Below are 20,069 nucleotides of genomic sequence, written 5' to 3' on the forward strand. Positions count from 1 at the left end.
CAGCTTCTCCCATATGAGATAGAGTTTATGAAAATGACCATATTTATGATAGAGCAAATGAAGCACACAAAATTCAGTTTTCTATTCCTTTCAAGAAATGTTTAGGAGAAAATTGATCCCCTTTCCTGTGGGAGAGATAAGAGAAAGTGAATGAAGGCATGGAAAGAAATGCTGAAACCTCTGGAATTAGCATTTTTATGAGTTTAAGGTGATATTTATGTTACACTCTCTTGCTAGTGATGAGCCAAGGGAAAAGCTTATTTAGAGGGAAAAGCTTATTTTTCAGATAGTTATGATTTCCAGGGCAGAGAAAGTAAAAAGGAGACAGGAACACAGAAGGTGAAAAGATGCACAGACAATTTTTTACATTTAAATTTAGAGAAAAATCACGAGATGCAGGAACAGGTTAATTGATGCTGAATACCCCATTTCTCTAGCCTGCCATCTCCCTTGTCCCATTCTAAATATGCCAATATCCCTGGTCTAATATACCAACTACCAAAGGTTCCATCTCCTTCATTCTCTCCTTCATTATTTAAGAAGGCTCGCAGCTGCCATGGTTCGATTATATGAAGTTTTATAATAATGAACCATGAGAAATTCCTACTTTATTTACAAGTCAGTGGGCCAGTAGAAACTACTATTGTCTTCTCTCATAAATCTTTCTTTGAAAATATTGTTTTCGTGATTCTTTTTAACCGAAGTACCAAAAATTATTTTTATCCCTGAGCCCCTGACAACCGTCTCTGCTGTGGGGTTATATTCATTTTCTGTGAGACCACAACTCACGGAGGTACAACGGCTGTGAGCAACCTCTGAATCATTACAGAGGAAGTAGAAAAAGAAAATGTCTGAGTCACAAAACTTAAAATACAATTAATCCAAGCACTGTATCTATTTTTTTAAAGATTTATTTATTTGAGAGAGAGCGAGAGTAGGGGGAGGGGCAGAGGGAGAGAACCTTCAGACTCCCCGCTGAGCAGGGAGCCCGATGTAGGGCTCGAGCTGATGACCCATGAGATCATAGCCTGAGCCTAAACCAAGAGTCAGACGCTTAACCGACTGAGCCACCCAGGCACCCCTATATGTTAAGAAAGAATTTCCTTTCTCTTCTCCCTTAAAAATTTCACTTATTTAGGGAGATATGAGAGACTTCATTTGCGAAATTCATTCTTTCTGAAAGTGAACACTTTCCCCTCTTACAAGCCTATGCATATAATGGAAAATATTCGGCAGTCCCTTTCAAAACTAAAAATAGGCTCACCATACTATGCAGCAGTAGCATCCTTGGGTATTTGCCCCACAGAAATGGAGAGTGAATTTCAGACAGCAACTTGTATATGAATGTTCATAGAAGCTTTATTCTTTTTTTTTTTTTTTTTAAAGATTTTATTTGACAGAGAGAGACACAGCGAGAGAGGGAACACAAGCAGGGGGAGTGGGAGAGGGAGAAGCAGGCCTCCCGCTGAGCAGAGAGCCCGATGTGGGGCTCGATCCCAGGACCCTGGGATCACGACCTGAGCCGAAGGCAGATGCTTAACGACTGAGCCACCCAGGCGCCCCTAGAAGCTTTATTCTTAATAGCCCCAAACTGCACTTGGTGAATGGCTAAACAAATGTGGTACCTCCATACCACGGAATACCACTCAGCAAAAAAAAGGAACATTGATACATGCCACAACATGGATGAACCTCCTAAAGGAAATGATGCTGAGTGAAGAAAGCTAGTGCCAGAAGGTTACCTACTACATCGTTCCGTTTACTTAAAATTCAAGAAATAACATAATTATAGAGATGAAGAACAGATTAGTGGTTGCGAGAGGTTAGAGATGGTGGAGGAGGGGATGAATGTGGCTACAAGGGAATATTACAAGAGTCTTGGGATGGTACGGTTGAGTATTTTGATTGCGGTGGTGGTTACGCAACGCCAAGTCAGTGATAAAATTGCTTACAGCTCTACACACACACACACACACACACACACACACACACACACACAAGTGCCTATGTAACTAGTGAAATCTGAATAAACTATGGATTGTACTAATATTGATTTCTTGGCATTGGTATTGCACAATAGTTGTGTAAGATGGTAAGATTTTGGGAGGCCGGCGGAAGACTACGTGGGAATTCCTGCACATTCCTCTGCACTCTCCTATAAATCGGCAATTATTTCAAAGTAAAAAGTAAAAGAAGCTTATGTACAAAAATTAAATCTTTACATTTAACATGGTTTTCTTGAAAATACAAAGACGAGCAGGGGAGGGAATTGCTAGTTATTAGGTATGCATGGCAATTCACTTTTTATGAGTCATGACGGCAGCATTTCCTACAAATAGCACATTTTTTACACATTAACCGGGAAGGTCAAAATGTGTTCTATCTTCAGGGCTAGACTTAGGGTTTAAAAGGCCTGATGTAACCAGAGTGTGTTGGGGCCTTAGCTCCATGTTATTCCTACCGTCCTCCTGAGGATATGGGCTTCAGCCAGAAAGAATCTAAGGGCAGGTGTCGGGCCTCTGACCCCTTCTGTCCTATGTGTGTGATCCTGTGTGTCACAGAATCTTGCGGTAAAACGATTGCATTACTTACCCACAATTTTCACTCTTTCAGAAGATTGTTTCTCAAACAGCAACTTTTTCCTAGGTTCCAAATATATCCCATTGCCTGGCATTTTTAAATACCATAAGAGCATCTTTATATCTTTTTTTTTTTTAAGAAAAATTCACATTTCTGGTGTGTTTTCAAAAAAAAAAAAACACCTCTAAGTCTGCAGTTACTTAAGACAATATTCACATCTCTCATCCCTTCTGCTCTGATTTTTCCTATTCTCTATTTTCCTTAATTTCCTGTTCTCTCTTTGGTATGCTTCTTCTCTACCCTTTAGAGAAAACAGTATCTTTAATCCTTTACCCTTTGAGGACAGGGCCAGAAGTTTTGAAATCACTAACACTAATTATTGGGACAAGGAAGACCCTTTGGTCCCTGCATGCTCCTCACTGAAGGCCTAAACACCCAGTTGTAAAGAAATTCAAATCTCTGGATACAGATACAGTATATTCTTAGGTATATTCAGAATATATTCTGAATAATAGGAAAGTCACAGCTTCTACCTGAGGCTATCTATGAGACAGAATACCTGGATCACATGATTAATTAGGTTCATTAGTTGTTTTTAATGACAAGCTTTAATTTTCAGAAAAGCTGGTTTTAGCAGGAAAAATCACTTTTTTTTTTTTTTTTTTACTGCCTGCTTGGAGTTTATTTTCCACTTGGTGCAAGGCACACCATTGCAGGGTCTCTCGACTTACTTTTTGGTGTTTTGCTGTTTTGATATAAAAGAACCCAACTTCTGCTTGCTGCAGCCTACAGGGGGGTGGGGGGGCGGGCCCCAGCGCCTCCTGAAGCCTGGTGGCGGCCACTGCGGATTGGGGCCCGGTGTTGGCTTTGCCAGGCTGGCCACGGGGCTGCTTCCTCATGGCTTCCAGAGCCAAGTCACAGGTGATCGCGCCGCTGGAGGCCTGGGAAGATTTCGAGCGTTCTGGGGACTCCAAGACTGTAGACACGTACGGGAGAGTGGGTTTTTGGAAAAAGAAGCTTGCCCACCAGGGTTCAGGTCGGCCTTGGGGAGACCGGGGTGGTGAGGGATGGCTTCCCCAGGATGCTCCGCCCCTCTGCAGGAGCTGTTAGTGGAAGTGGAGCCCAGGCGGGGCTGGTGATAGTCGTGTGTGGCCACGAGCAAGCCGCTGGAGGGGATGGCTGCCATGCTGTCGCTTGTGGGCTGGTGGAAACCATGGGGGTGACCCCTCGCAGGCCTCGGAGCGCAATCACGGATGGCGGGGACAGGGACTCTAGGCCACCAAAGGCCACTCCACAACCGAGGTGTGCGCAGGGGTGAAAATCACATTAAATGTAAAGATCTGATGTTTGTGCGTAGCTTTTTTTTTTTAATTAAGGCCAAATTCATATAATATGACATTATTTTAAAGTGAACTAAATTAATAATACTAAATAAAATTTAGAATAAATACTAAAAGTAATTTAGTAGCAGTTAGTCCCTTCATAATGTGCAGCCACTACTTCTATCTGGTTCTAAAACATTCTTGGAAACGCAAAAGAAAACTCCATAGCTTCTCAAGTAGTTCTCCCCATTCCCTCTTCTCCCAGCTCCTGGCAACCCCCAATTTGCAATCTGTATGGATTTCCCTATTCTGGATACTTCATATAGAATCATATGACGTGTGACCCTTTATGTCAGGCTTCTCTCACTTAACATAGTTGTAAGATTTATCCATGTTGTAGCGTGAAATGTATCAACACTTCATTCCTTTAATGGCTGAATAATAATAATATTGGTGTATTACAATTTGTTTATCCACTTGGGACATTTGGGTTGTTTCCACCTTTTGGCTAACGTGATAGTGCTGAACATATGTGTACAAGTATGTGTTTGAGTCCCTGTTTTCAATTCTTTGGAGTATATACCTAGGAGTGAAATTGCTGGGTCTTACAGTAATTCTATGTTTAACTTTTTGAGGAACCATCAAACTGGTTTCCAAAGTGACAGAGTCCCTTTACATTTCTGAGCATAGGTTTGTGAAGAGAAGAGGCTATTTGCCTTCAGAAACAAAACAGGATTTCCATCTGCTTTCTTGGATTTAGCATACTGTAGAATAAATCAGTTGTTCTCAATTCTGGCTGTATACCACAGAGTTTAAAAAACAAAACAAAACAAAACAAAAAAGGAAATCAAGCAAAAAAGTTCCATCCAGGCTCCATCTCTAGAAATTCTGTTTTAATAAATCTGGATTGAGCCTGAGCCACCCCAAGTGACCCCCAAGTAATTCTAATGGCGGCCAACATTGAGAACTCCTACTCTATATGAATTCTGGGGAAGTAATGCAAAAATTTTCCCCCAGAGAATAGGAATCATTAAATTGTCATGGGCCCAGAACTAACTTTAATTTCTTAATTTCCTTGGCTATTTGATTCGTAGCCATGTATCTGTACCTAGAATCATGCGTCAGACAGAATTGGACAAAAATAACTGGCTTAATGTGGAACATCCTATTTTATTTTAAGCTTAAAATTAATCATATATTATAGCAGTTAGTAATTTTAAATGACATTAATATTTTTAGCTACTGATATTAGTTAGGAAACCAAAGGGAAATGTTCAATTTAGGATCCCTACCAGATGTTATTTTTGTTTTGTTTTTTTTGTTTTTTTTTTTTTAAGATTTTATTTATTTATTTGACAGAGAGAGAGATAGCGAGAGCAGGAACACAAGCAGGGGGAGTGGGAGAGGGAGAAGCAGGCTTCCCGCTGAGCGGGGAGCCCGATGTGGGGCTCGATCCCAGGACCCTGGGATCATGACCTGAGCCGAAGGCAGACGCCTAACGGCTGAGCCACCCAGGCGCCCCCAGATGTTATTTTTGAATACACTATCTTTCCCTAGTTAGTATGATTATTAGACTTCCTTTCTATGTAATATTGGTAAAAAAAAAATTATTTCTTCAAATGGCCATTTTAAAGACCAGAAGTCTAAAAGATAAATTGGAGGCAAAAACATAAGATGATCAACAATACTGGCATTTGCTGGAAATGTAATGTGCAATAAAGAACTCTCTATATGTTTATTAAAAAAAAAAATCACCCTGAATTCTACCTAAATTTCCTATTCCTTTATCTGTATTTAGTATAAATGTCATTATTTTCCATCCCCAAGCCCATGCTATCTCTCTTTCTCTTCATCTTGGAAACTCTCCCTTCTCTTTGTCTCTCTCACTTTCTCTCTTTGGAAAAACATTTTTCTGATATTATAGCAAATTATGTTCATTTTTTTTCAGGATCCTTTTGACAAGCTTCCTGCAATCTTTACCAGTTTTTATAGCAGGTTCTGAAAATACAACTTTTTCATAATGCCATGCTTTTCCAAATAAATTAGAGGTTTCTGCAGATTGCTATAATAACAGCTATTTATTTATACTTAAATAAGCAATCAATTTTAAATTGTATAGCTTAAACAAAAATAGCTCTGTGCATTCTAGAATTACCCCTCCGACAGGTTGTGTAATGGCTTAACAAACTCTTCAATGAACCTCTCCCAAATAAGTGGACACCAGATCCTTTCCCACATGAACAGGCTTAATCATGTTCTTGGCTCTTGTTTTTTTTTTTTAAGATTTTATTTATTTATTTGACAGAGAGAGACACAGCAGAGAGGGAACACAAGCAGGGGGAGTGGGAGAGAGAGAAGCAGGCCTCCTGCAGAGCAGGGAGCCCAATGCGGGGCTCGATCCCAGGACCCCGAGACCACGACCCGAGCCGAAGGCAGACGCCCAACGACTGAGCCACCCAGGCGCCCCATGTTCTTGGCTCTTAAATTTTAGAATGGGGAGCTGGATTTCCCTTCTTTCCCAAATATCATATTACAAAAGATTTTGCATTCAGGAAAGGATTCAAGCATTTGCAAAGGATACAAATATTTCCAGAAGAATACAACAAATATTTTTATTAATTTTCAAACTCCATTGTAGATAAGAAAAGTGAAGCTGATAATTATTACTGCAATGACAATCATACTACATATATAAATGTATCAAATTAACATGTATACCTTAAATTTACACAATGTTGTATGTCAAACATATTTCAATTAAAAAAAGTGAGGCTGAGGAAGTACATTATCTAAGTTACTAAGTGGTTGTTACTGAGTTCAAATCACCTTGCCTGCATCTTCCACTGTACCTCATTATCTCTCAATATCCTTTCTTATCCCCCTACTGAAATCCTACCTATTCTGTCAGCCTAATGAGAAAAACAAGAATAACAAAAAAATAGACAACCAGGCATTAATTAGGATCCCTGGTTTATAGAAAATAATACCAAGTGCTTCTTGCAACTTAAAAATAATAAATTGAGGGATGCTAGAGTGGCTCAGTTGGGTAAGTATCTGCCTTCAGCTCAAATCATGATCCCAGGGTCCTGGGATCGAGTCCTGCATTGGGCTTCCTGGTCAGCGGGGAGTCTGCTTCTCCCTCTCCCTCTACCCCTCCCCCCTGCTCGTGCTCGCTCTTTCAAATAAATAAATAATATCTTAAAAAAACAATAAATTGAAATTTTTCAGAAGGCATATACTAGGAAAAGTATTGTTGCTTTGTAAACTTAATCAACATCAAAAAGAATACAGGCTGTTTTAGTGTAACATATGACAAAAAGTGAAGGAGACATAAGAAACTACCTGAAGTGGCCTCAAAGAGCAATCCACAGATAGGCATAATCAGCATCACCTGGAAACATGTGAGAAATGCAAATTCTCCAGAGCTGCCCAGGCGGCTCAGTCAGTTGAGCGTCTGACTCTTGATTTCGGCTCAGGTCATGATCTCAGGGTCGTAGGATCCAGCCCCCATCGGGCTGGGCACTCAGTGGAGAGTCTGCTTGTCCCTCTCTCTCTGGTCCTCCCCACCCCCCTTCAGGGTCTCTTTCTCTCACACAAATAAAATCTTTAAAAAAAAAATGGCGGGTGCCTGGGTGGCTTAGTTGGTTGAGTGTCTGCCTTTGGCTCAGGTCATGATCCTAGGGTCCTGGGGTGTGGAGCCCCATGTCAGGCTCCCTGCTCAGTGGGAGTCTGCTTCTCCCTCTCCCTCTGCCCCTCCCCCTGATCATTCTCTCTCTCTCTCTCAAATAAATAAATAAATCTTAAAAAAAAGTTACTATAAAAAAAAGGAAATGCAAATTCTCCAAATGTACCGCAGACCTACTAAATCAGAAACTCTGGGGGTGGAGACAAGCAATTTGTTTCAACAGCACCTTTCACAACATGAAAAGCTAAGATAACAATACAATTTTATAATACAGTGAAAAAAAAGATAAAATGGTTACAATATATGGTGAAGTTCTAGCATTCCTAAATGACTTGAAATAAAGTCCTTTCCTTGGACTAAGAATTGTTGAATGGGCAAAATTAATCATAAGGAAATGATTTAGAGTAGGGAAAGCTATAAGGTTAGGTAATGAAAACAGAGTAAGTAAAATCAGTGAAAGTAGGGGGAATTATGCAAGTTACCAAGATATTATAGGGGGAAGAAAAAGCCCCCCCAAAAAAGACGAACTAAGGAGACTAATGCAGAATATCTGCTTTCTTGCCAACACCAGAATGGTGAGCCAACAGTGTATAGCAGCAGTTTGATCAAAATGGAATGATTTTTTTTCTGAAACTAAATTAAGTAACTGTAAGGTGTTCTGGCCTCCAGACTCCTTTCTTGGGTATAATAAAAATACATGTCGGGGCGCCTGGGTGGCTCAGTCATTAAGCGTCTGCCTTTGGCTCAGGTCATGATCCCAGGGTCCTGGGATCAAGCCCCGCATCGGGCTCTCTGCTCAGCGGGAAGCCTGCTTCTCCCTCTCCCACTCCCCCTGCTTGGGTTCCCTCTCTGCTGTCTCTTTCTCTGTCAAATAAATAAATAAAATCTTTTTAAAAAATAAAAATACATGTGGTATGGCAAGCTCTACCCTCAGTGAATGTCTGGAGAAGAGTTTGGGCCACATTTAATATAAAAGAAGACCCCCATTTGATCCATTTACAAAAATAAATACTATATATTAAAGATTTCAGTGTAAAAAAATTAGAATTTAAAAAATCATCAAGAAGTCAATAAGCAGGGGACAATTTCAAAACCAAGACTAGAACCAAGTAGCTGTTTTTAAAATACTTATTTAACCACACAAGATTATGCAAAAGATCTCTTACAAATTGACCAAAAAAAGACAACTGCATAAAATTAGTGAATACTGTTAAATAATGTGCAGAAGAGCCAAATGACCAACAGAAAAGTGTTTGAATTCATTAGCACCCAGAGAATTACAAGTTAAACTGACAATGAATATCATGTAAAGTCATACCTCATTGTAGTTTTCATTTACATTTCCCTGATGACTAATGATGTGGAGCAACTTTGCATGGGTTTATTAGCCATTCATATATCTTCTTTAGAGAAATGTCTGTTCAAATTATTTGCTCATTTTTAATGGAATTGTCTTTTTATTATTGAGTTGTAAGATTTCTTTACATATTTTAAATACAAGTCTCTTATCAAATATATGATCTGCAAATATTTTCTCCCAGTCTGTGGGTTGTCTTTTCACTTTCATGGTGGTATCCTTTGAGGGACAAAAGTTTTGATTTCTATGAAGTCCACAATTTTTTTTCTTTTGTCATTTGTGGGTTTGGTGTCATATCCAAGAAACAATCACATAAACCAAAGCAATAAATTCCTATGTTTTCTTCTAAGAATATTATAGTTTCAACTATTACATTTATTTCTTTAATTCATTTGAGTTAATTTTTGTATATTCTGTGAGGTAGGGATCCAACTTTATTTTTTGCATGGATATCCAGTTGTCCCAACACCATTTGTTGAATTTAATTCTTTTCCCCATTGAATTGTCTTGACAACCTTTTTGAAAATCAATTGCCCACAGATGTATAGTTTTATTTCTGGACTCTCAATTCTATTCCATTGATCTATATAGCTATCCTTATACTAATAATACACTGTTTTGTTTACTGTAACTTTGCAGTAAGTTTTAAAATAAAAAAATGTGAGCTTTCTAACTTTGTTCTTCTTTTTCAAGATTATTTTGCATCTTCTGAGTCCCTTGAAATTCCTTATGAATTTTAGGATCACCTTCTCAATCTCCTCAAAAAAGGTAACTGGGATTTTAATAGAGATTTTTATTGAATCTATACATTAGGGGAGTACTGCCATCTTAAGAATATTAAGTCTCTGATCCATGAACGTGGTATGTATTAACATTTATTTTTTTCTTTAAACAAATTTTATAGTTTCTAGTGTACAAATCTTGTACTTTTATTCAATTTATGTATTTTATTTTAATGCCATTATACATAAATTTTTAAATTTTTTCACTTTTGGATTATTCATTTCTAGTATAGAAAAATGCAATTCACTTCTTGTGTATTGATTTTATATCCTACAAACTTGCTCAACTCACTTATTAGTTTATTATAATGGTTTTTAGTGGATTCCTTGGAATTTTCTCTGTACAAGTGGATGATATCTGCATAGTTTTACTTCTTCCTTTCCAATCTAGAGATTATTTCCTTTTCTTCAGTAATTCCCCTGGCTAGAACCTCCAACATAATGGTAAGTAGAAGCAGCAAGAGTGAATATCCCTTTTCCCCCCCTAAGCTTAGGGAGAAGGCGTTCAGTCTTTACCAGTAACTATAATGTTAGTTATATGTTTTTTTGTAGATGCCCTTTCTCAGTTTGAGGAAAATACATTTCATTCCTAGTTTATTGAGCATTTTTATCATGAATGAATTTTAAGTGTTGGGGATTTTGTCAAGTGTTTTTCAGTTGTCTATTAATGTGATCATACATTTTTTTGTCCTTTATTATATTAATATTGCATATTGTATTAATTGATTTGCAGATACTGACCTATGCTTGCGTTTCTTGGATAAATTTCACTTGGCCATGGTGTACATTCTTTTTTTATATATATTGCTGGACTCAGTTTGCTGGCCACTTTCATTTTTGAAAGATCTTTTTCTGAGTATAGAATTCTATATAGACAGCTTTTTTCTTTCAGTACTTTAGTATGTTGCTCCACGGTCTTCTGGCTTGCATGGTTTCCAACAAGAAGTCTACTCATTTTCTTATCTTTGCTCCTCTATGCATTCATCTTCTTAATCTTCTTTTAAGATTTCTTTTTCTTTTTCTTTTTTTTTAAGATTTTATTTATTTATTTGACAGAGAGAGAGACAGCAAGAGAGGGAACACAAGCAGAGGGAGAGGGAGAGGGAGAAGCAGAAGCAGGCTTCCCGCTGAGCAGGGAGCCCCGCACCCTGGGATCATGACCTGAGCCGAAGGCAGACGCTTAATGACTGAGCCACCCAGGTGCCCTATTTATTTATTTTTGAGAGAGAGAGAGACAGACAGAGAGCACAAGCTGGGGGACGGGCAGAGGGAGAAGCAGAAGCAGGCTTCCTGCTGAGCAGGGAGCCCCGCACCCTGGGATCATGACCTGAGCCGAAGGCAGATGCTTAATGACTGAGCCACCCAGGCGCCCTATTTATTTATTTTTGAGAGAGAGAGAGACAGACAGAGAGCACAAGCTGGGGGACGGGCAGAGGGAGAAGCAGACTCCCCGCCAAGAAGGGAGCCCAATGCAGGGCTCCATCCCAGGACCCTGGGATCATGACCTGAGCCGAAGGCAGACACTTAACGACTGAGCCACCCAGGCACCCCTTAAGATTTTCTCTCATCATAGGTTTTAAATAACTTTTTAGTTTTTTTCATGTTTCTTTTGCTTAGTGTTCATTGAGTTTTTGGATCTCTGGGGTTAGCATTTTCATCAAATTTGGAAATTTTTTCAACCTTCACTTTTTCAAATATTCTATTCCTCCACCCCCAGCTCTTTCTGGGACTCCAATTACACATAAATTTGGCTCTTGAAGTTGTTTCACAACTCTGTGATGCTCTATACATCTCTCAGTGGTTGGCAGTTGGTTTTTTTGGGGGTGTGGGTGTGGGTACAGCAGGGCACAAGGGAATGTTCATGTTGCCATATCTTGAAGTTCACTAATCTTTGTTTTTGCTGAGATGGTTGATTGGATTCATAAGGCACATGCCTAATCTCTTTAGTAAATAGTTTTCTGTCCATACCCTTGACCCTATTTCCAGAACATGCTATCTGGATAGGCTGAGAATTTTCCAAATAACCAAGTGCTGGTTCTTTTGTGCTTAGCAGTTCATTCTCAACTTATCTCCATCCTCTCACATTTTACTAAGCAGCAAGGTTGTGCCTTACTGAATACCTTACTGAAATACCTTAACTGAAAATCTCCTTAGTTAAATATGTAAGTTTATCACTTATAAATTCTGCTTTCCACCCAACACAATACAATTCAGCCAAATTCTCTACCACTTTATAACAAGGATCAACTTTCCTCCAGCATCCAATAACATGTCCCTTATTTCCATCTGAGCCCTCATCAGAAGCACTGTGAAGATTTAAATTTTCAGCAACATTATGTTATGACAGTCTATGTATTCTCTAAAAAATCCAGAAACTTCCTCTATAGCTCTCCTGTCTGAGCTCTCATCAGAAACACCTTTAATGTCCATATTTCAACCAACAATGTCTTCAAAGCAATTTAAGCTTACTACCAAGTACCTCAAAATTCTACTAGCCTCTAGCCATAAGCCATTACTACATTTTAGGTATTTGTTATAGCAGCACACCAATTCCTGGTACCAAACTCTGTATTAGTTTCCTAGGGCTACTGTAACAACATACCTCAAACCATGTGACCTAAAACAACAGAAATTTATTATCTCACAGTTCTGAAAGCTAGAAGTCCAGCTTCAAGGTGTTTAAGAGGACCATGTACCCCCTGAATTATTACTTGCCTCTTCCTAGCTCTGATGTGGGCAACAATCCTTGGCATTCTTTTTTTTTTTTTTTTTTTAAGATTTTATTTATTTATTTGACAGAGAGAGAGAGAGATAGCGAGAGCAGGAACACAAGCAGGGGGAGTGGGAGAGGGAGAAGCAGGCTTCCCGCGGAGCAGGGAGCCCGATGCGGGGCTCGATCCCAGAACCCTGGGATCATGACCTGAGCCGAAGGCAGACGCTTAACGACTGAGCCACCCAGGCGCCCCAATCCTTGGCATTCTTTGAGTGTAGCTACATCAATCTCTGCCTCTGTTGTCACATGGCATTCTCCCTGTGTGTCTGTGTTCGAGTTTCCCTATTTTTGTAAGTACATATAAGTCGTATTAAATTAGGGTCATGCTAATGGCATCTAAATTATATCTGCAAATACCTTACTTCCAGATAAAGCTATATTCACAAGCACTAGGGGTTAGGACTTCAACATATCTTTTTTTGGTGGGGGACACAATTAAGCTTATCACATCAACAAAACCAAAAACCTATTTTTTTAAAAGGTCAACAAAATTGACGTAGTTAGCTAGACTAGACAGGAAAAATGAGAAAACATTCAAATTACTAAAATCAGGAATAAAAGAGGAAACATCACTATTGACCCTATAGAAATAAAAAAGTATAAAGGAATACTGTGAACAACAGTATGCCCACAAATTGGATAACCTAGATGAAAAGAACAAATTCCTAGGAAGACACAAACAATCAAAACTGACTCAAAAAGAAGTAGAAAATTTGATTAGACCTATGACAGGACATAGAATTTGTAACTAAAAAACAAGTTCCCACAAAAACAAGATAAAAGAAAAAGAAAAAAGCCCAGTAAGCCTAATTACCTACTATCCCTAAGTAAGTTGACCTCTTTCTTTCTTTCTTTCTTTTGTTTTTTGTTTTTGAAGATTTCATTTATTTATTTGTCAGGGAGACAGAAAGAGAGAGAGAGCACAGGCAGGGGAAGCAGCAGGCAGAGGGAAAAGCAGGCTCCCCGTTGAGCAAGGAGCCTGATGTGGCACTCGATCCCAGGACCCTGAGATCATGACCTGACCCGAAGCAGACACTTAACCAACTGAGCCACACAGGCAACCCAAGTTGACCTCTTTCAATTCGTTATTATCCTTATTCTATCATTTTACCTTAACTTCCTCTTCTGAGACAAACCCAATAGTCTATTAAATAGTATCTACTTTGGGGGCGCCTGGGTGGCTCAGTCAGTTAAGCATGCTCAGGTCATGATCCTGGGGTTCTGGGATCGAGTCCCACATCCGGCTCCCTGCTCCTCCCTGTGCCCCTCCCCCCTGCTTGTGCATACCTTCTCTCTCTCTCTCTCTCAAATAAATAAATAAAATATTTAAAAGAGTAAATAATATCTACTTTGAATCTCTTGAAATGCTTTGCCCTGGTTTGCAGGAATCTACACTCTCCTGATTTTCATTTTTCTGGCCTAATTTTATTTCTCTGTTATGTAGACTTCCCCTGAAGGGTGGCAGAATATGCCACTCCAAAATAAACCACTTTGACATAAGGATTATTTTGAGCTAAAGGTACCTAAAAAATAGCAGATGCAAATGAGTACTCTAATCTTTTCTTCCTGAAAACAGGGGATGAAAAACTCCCATGTGAAAGATACCCTCCCTGTACCAGAAGGAAAATAGCATTCTTATCATCAAGCAGAAGCTGAGCTTGAGAGTCTATACAAACAGACCTTATTAAAATAATTATTTTTCTTTAGCCTCACCACATAGTTTAATTGCGTTCCCAGTTTCTTCTCTTGGTTCAACCTAAAATAAAAGCATGCATGTAGGTGTCATCATTTCTTTGGGTCTTTTCCTTAGGATGGCTCCCATTTCAGGTAACACATACATATTTGTAGGCTTTTCTTCTGTTAATCCGTCTTAGGTCGGCTTAATTCTAGGTCTAGCCAAAAAACCCTAAGAGGGCAGAGGCAAAATTTTGTCTTCCCTACATTCCCTAGACCTAAAAAGTCCCATTCACTCTTTTAAATATTGCATGGCCAATTTCTGAATTTCTACTTCTCTAATCTTTTTCTTTCACTCAATCACCTATTAACATCTTCATTTTAACAGGCAGGTCTTGCACCTAAAACTAAAGGGAAACCTAAACTAATCAAAACCCCCAAGCAAGGGAACAGTACCCTCCTTAAGAATGGCAACACCCCTCATTAGTTCATTGAAATCATAAAAATATTTTATTATTAATCAGAGAGAGAGAGCACACAAGCAGGGGGAGCAGCAGAAAAAGAGAAGCAGGCTCCCCGCTGAGCAGGGAGCCCGATGTGCGACTCTATCCCAGGATCCTGGGATTTTGAGCTGAGCTGAAGGCAGATGCTTAACTGACTGAGCCACCCAGGTTGTCCCTGAAATCATTTTCTTTAAGCGTTATGATTCCTACCTAAAGTCGAAAAGAAAAGGGTGGACTGTTTAACATTTTCAGACAGGTGGGCAAAAAAAGTACTTTCATACTCTAAATAATAAAGCACAAATCTATGGCAGGACATAATATTTGGGGAAAAACTGCCAGGTCCAAAGTCTAAAGAGAGAAGCACTTAGAACTCATTTTTCTTGCCCAATTTAGTTGGCCTATTAACGCCTTAAAACAAAACAAAACTACTTCTCACATCCTATTTCTTCTAGCCCAGAAGCCTGGAAAGGAAAAAAACAGATGACACACGGGCCTGTCCAAGTCCTCTTTGCGCGTACTATGTAAGAGTATTTGCCCCAAGAGCAAATTTCTGTTCTCGTTTCATCCAACATTCAGTGCCTTTTCGTTTCCTTGATTCTGGGCGCCCCCACCCGCCACCAAAGGCATCTTAGGAACCAGGAGCCGAAATTTACGCAGGCGCCTTTCAGGGCTCACAGAGCCCACCTCCCTCGGGCGAGTCCCCGGTTCATCCAATCAGAGCCCAACCAGGAAGCCAAGGCGCGGCGGGCCTCCTGACGCGCAATCTTTCGGGGCCTGCCTCTGCCAGCGTTACGTGATTCCAGTCCACGCCTCCCGCCCTCCCCTGCGGAAGACCCCACGAGGCACCGCCCTTCAGCTAGTGTTCGCTGATTGGTCACTGCTCGCGCGGTCTCCTGGGTGACGGGAACGCGTTAGCCCTCTTGGAGCAGACCAGGTGCGCCTGCGCATTTGCCAGATTGCGCGGCCGGTCGAGCCTTGAGATGAAGGTAAATAACTTACAAACCCCGGGGGGGCGGGAAAACGCGACCACTGGCTCTTAGCCCACTGAGCGTCACTTCGAGGATAGGGGCCTGTGCCCTCCCTCCCTCTTCCAGAGTGCGTTAGGAATGGGGAAGAGAGCTGGGTGACAGGGGAGGGGGAAAGCGGGGGCGAAGTTGAGGGAAGGAGGGGAAAAGAAAGAAAATTGGAGAGGAGAAGGCGGAGAAGGAGGCCTCATTTCTGGGACCGTGAACGGAGTTGAAGGCACGGCCTGAAATGAGCAGTCTGGGTCAGAAAAGACCCCGAACTTCGCACCGCGGGAAGGACGGTATGCTTGGAGGGTCGCAGTGAAATTGGCTGGATCGGGTGTCATGAGCTGGTTCTTTTCCTGCAGCTGAATCCCTGGCAAGCCGCGCGACTGCTCAGCACTTAAAAAGAGTGAAAAGCTTCCGAAAGAATAATGTCAAATTGTATTGACTGTGACTAATGTACAAATCACTCAGTGGCTAATGTACATAAGTCACGGAGAAATCTGCACTTGCACATTCAGGTCTGGCCGGAGAGCATCATCCTCTGCACACACCGTTCCTACGCTTGGGCTTCCGGTGAACCCCATCCCCGGTCACTGGCTACAGCTCATTTCAAAACCCTCTGCTTTACTACAGCAATAGCTCTCTGCTCTGATCTGGCAAAGAAAGGGATAGTTCAATTTAAAAATTAATTAAGTCCTAAGGATTCCTCGTGGCTGTTACCGTGGAAATTGGAATTGACCGGTAATCATAACTTAACATTTCTAATGCGCTTCAGAATTTATGAAGTATTAGAACGGAGGAGGTAATTATTCTTGGTTTACAATTGAGAGTTTTGTGCCTGAGGCAATTTAAGCGACTTGTTTTAAGCCCTACAGCTAAGAAGTAAAAAGCGAGATTCAAACCTTGTTTTTCTGGTTGTGAAGCTAGTGCTTTTTAACTATACTGTAAATGGAGCATGTAAATGTAGCTCCACGGAAGAAAAATATGTAAGATCTCAGCCAGAAGAGGTCTACCATGAAGCTAATGAAATTGAAGTTTAAGGATCTCTCACTTGCATGAGGGGGTTCCACGGCCACGTGGTCACAAAATTGCAAAAGATGCCTTTATGCTTTTTCCCCCCCTTCAAGGTGTTTTCAAGCTCCACAAAACGTGGATGCACTGGTGATTATAGAACACTCCTGTTTCCAATAGAGGTGGATTTCATCTACTTAACATACCAAATGCTTATTGATTGGTGTTTAATTTTTTTTTAAAGATTTATTTATTTTTAGAAAACATAGGTGAGCAGAGGGAGGGGCAAAGAGGAAGGGGGAGAGAGAATCTAAAGCACACTCCCTGCTGAGTGCAGGGCTCAATTTCAGAACCCTGAAAGCATGACCTGAGCAGAAATCAAAAGCCTGACCCTTGGCCATCTGCACCACCCAGGTGGCCCCTTGGTGTTTAATTTCAAGCATTGGATGAGTTTTGTGTGGCCACTCAGATTGTCAGGCCTCCTGTAGTACTATGAAAACTTCATATGCCTGGATACGGTCTATGATTTAACCTAACTGTTTATAATTTAACCTAATATTAAAATCTAAATTTTTTCATTCAAGCTGTATTTTCTTAGTTGTTCTAGATCACTATTGTTTGATATAAATCTACTGTAAGCCAATGTAATTTAAAATTTTTAGGAGCCACATTAAAATGTTTTAAAAGAAACGGGTAAGATTAATTTAAATAATTTATTTTATCCAGTATATCCAAAATATTATCTCAATATGTAATCGATATAAAAAATTATCAATGAGATAGTTTACATTTTTCTATTCCTTGGAATGCCTATGTATTCTACATTTACAACACATCTAAATTCGAACTACCTACATTTCAAGCCCTCAATAAAATTTCAAGTCCAGCTGTGTTTTGTGGCTTCCATATTGGATACCCCAGTTCCTGACTGAGTGAAAAGAAAGGCTTTTCAGTTGATACACGGTCCACCTAATAGCTAAATTAAGCACTTAATGATTAAGTAAATATAACTAATGGGTAAAGGAAGAAAATTTTGAATGAAGCAGTTTGTATTTTTATCATGGTTAAGATTTTTTTAATTATTTATTTTTTAAAGATTTTTATCTATTTGAGAGAGAGAGAATGGAAGAGAGAGAGCACGAGAGGGGGGAGGGTCAGAGGAAGAAGCAGACTCCCTGCTGAGCAGGGAGCCCGATGCGGGACTCGATCCCGGGACTCCAGGATCATGACCTGAGCCAAAGGCAGTCGCTTAACCAACTGAGCCACCCAGGCGCCCGGTTAAGATTTTTTAAATGGTAGTTTTAAGTTTAATCTAAAAAAATTCATGCTACTCCCTAATATTTATAGCAGCAATGTCCACAATAGCCGAACTATGGAAAGAGCCCAGATGTCCATCGATAGATGAATGGATAAAGAAGAGGTGGGATATATATATATATATACTTTTTTATATATATATCTATATATCTACAATGGAATTTTACTCAGCCATCAAAAAGAATGAAATTTTGCCATTTGCAACAACATGGATGGAGCTAGAAGGTATTATGCTAAGCAAAATAAGTCAATCAGAGAAAGACAATTACATGATTTCACTCATTCGTGGAATTTAAGAAACAAAACAGGATCATAGGGGAAGAGGGGGAAGAAAAGGAAACAAGACAAAATCAGAGAGGGAGACAAACCATAAGAGACTCTTAATCATAGGAAACAAACAGGTTTGCTGGAGGGGATGGGGATTGGGGGATGGGGTAACTGGGTGATGAACATTAAAGAGGGCACGTGATGTAATGAGCACTGGGTATTATATGAGACTGATGAATCACCTCTATCTCTGAAACTAATAATACATTATATGTTAATTAACTGAAATCAAGTAAAAATTTTTTAAAAATACATGCTACTGATTATTAGCTAAATTCAAGTTTAAATTATTTTACTCTTTAACATGTAAAACATTAAAATTATAATTTTTATAAAATTAATATTCAAAAACACTTAAAACCAAAATTTATAATAAATGCTTGCCTGTATATTGAGGTCCATACTTCATACAAAGTTTGTTGTTTGTCCATACAAACAACCAGATTGTAGAAGTTGGTTGGTTGGTTGGTTGATCTGATTAGTCATTTTGTCTGTTACATTGTTGACTTTTTCTGGATAAGCTCTAACAATAACCCGTTATCATCTTGAACCCTATTGTCTTCATGATCATGGTTTGATATCTTTGACCAACCCTTAAATTGCATGTTTTGAAAATATAAAAATTACCTTTATCTTTTTAGCGTGTTTTCTCACTGCTCGAAAAGACTTGGCTTGGCACACCAATACAGTTCACCTGGCAAAAAACATCAGGAAACTACCTTGCAGTAACAGGGTAAGAAATCAGTGAATGTTTTAAGTAAATCATCCTGACTTCAAATGGCTGTATGCCTGCATAACCACACTGTTTTTTAGTGGAGATTCTTGTGTGATGGTTGTATAGTGGGAAAAATAATACATTCACTTCCATTAACATCACAGTTCATAAAATCTTTCCCCTGGTAATAACTTTGTAGATATAAATTATGAAACTGTCATGAGAGAACATTGAAATCACTTGGATGGCAGCTTAATTTTTTAATATATATGTATAAAAAGAAACACTTAAATTATATTTTTTGTGTTCTGATTGCTTTTAGAGCTGATCATATTGTGAAAATCTTTGATCGCCATGGTCAAAAAAGAAGTGAAATTAACTTATCTGGGTAAGTACAGAGGTGGATCAGAAACTTTTTCAAGCTTTCTTTCCTAAAAGATAAAAAAGTATTGCCTTCTATAATCAAATAGAATTTTACAACTCATATATAATCTGTGTCTCTTCTTTTGCTTTCTTCATTTGCGAAGAGATTTGTTTTTTCGGGTTTTTTTGTTTGTTTGTTTGTTTTTAAAGATTTTATTTATTTATCCGAGAGAGGGGAGAGGGGCAGAGGGAGAAGCAGACTCCCCGCTGAGCAGGGAGCCCAATGCGGGGCTCAATCCTAGGACTCCAGGATCATGACCTGAGCCGAAGGCAGTCGCTTAACCAACTGAGCCACTCAGGCGCCTGGGATTTGTTTTTTTGGTTTTGTTTTTTAAGATATATTTCCTTATTTTTAGAGACAGAGCATTAGCAGGAGGGGTAGAGGGAAAAGGAGAGAGAATCCCAAGCCGATTCTGTGCTCAGCACAGAGCCCAGTGTAGGGTGCTCCATCTCACAACCCTGACATCATGACCTGAGCCAAAACCAACTGACTGTGCCACCCAGGCACCCCAGGGATTTGTTTTTTTATACATAAGTTGTTAGTGAAATACGTAGACATATAGCATATGAGTTAGAGTTGATATTTATAA

General features: G+C 39.6%; 1 protein-coding gene and 1 pseudogene across 3 annotated transcripts in view; one reads left to right on the forward strand and one right to left on the reverse strand.

The window, feature by feature from the left end:
• Positions 1-2,119: 2,119 nt before the first annotated feature.
• On the reverse strand, positions 2,120-3,766 carry LOC116628936 (annotated as a pseudogene).
• Positions 3,767-15,549: 11,783 nt separating this feature from the next.
• The window catches only part of WDR19 (WD repeat domain 19), a 122,473-nt gene continuing 117,953 nt past the window's right edge, over positions 15,550-20,069 (forward strand). For all 3 annotated transcript variants that reach the window (XM_032400209.1, XM_032400207.1, XM_032400208.1), the window contains exons 1-3: positions 15,550-15,662; positions 18,983-19,074; positions 19,379-19,444. In XM_032400209.1, the coding sequence (XP_032256100.1) occupies positions 15,657-15,662; positions 18,983-19,074; positions 19,379-19,444 (164 nt within the window). In that variant the 5' untranslated portion in view covers positions 15,550-15,656. The remainder of the gene's footprint in view (positions 15,663-18,982; positions 19,075-19,378; positions 19,445-20,069) is intronic.

The sequence above is a fragment of the Phoca vitulina genome, unplaced genomic scaffold, assembly GCF_004348235.1.
Source record: "Phoca vitulina isolate PV1807 unplaced genomic scaffold, GSC_HSeal_1.0 scaffold3, whole genome shotgun sequence".
Taxonomy (NCBI): Eukaryota; Metazoa; Chordata; class Mammalia; order Carnivora; family Phocidae; genus Phoca; species Phoca vitulina.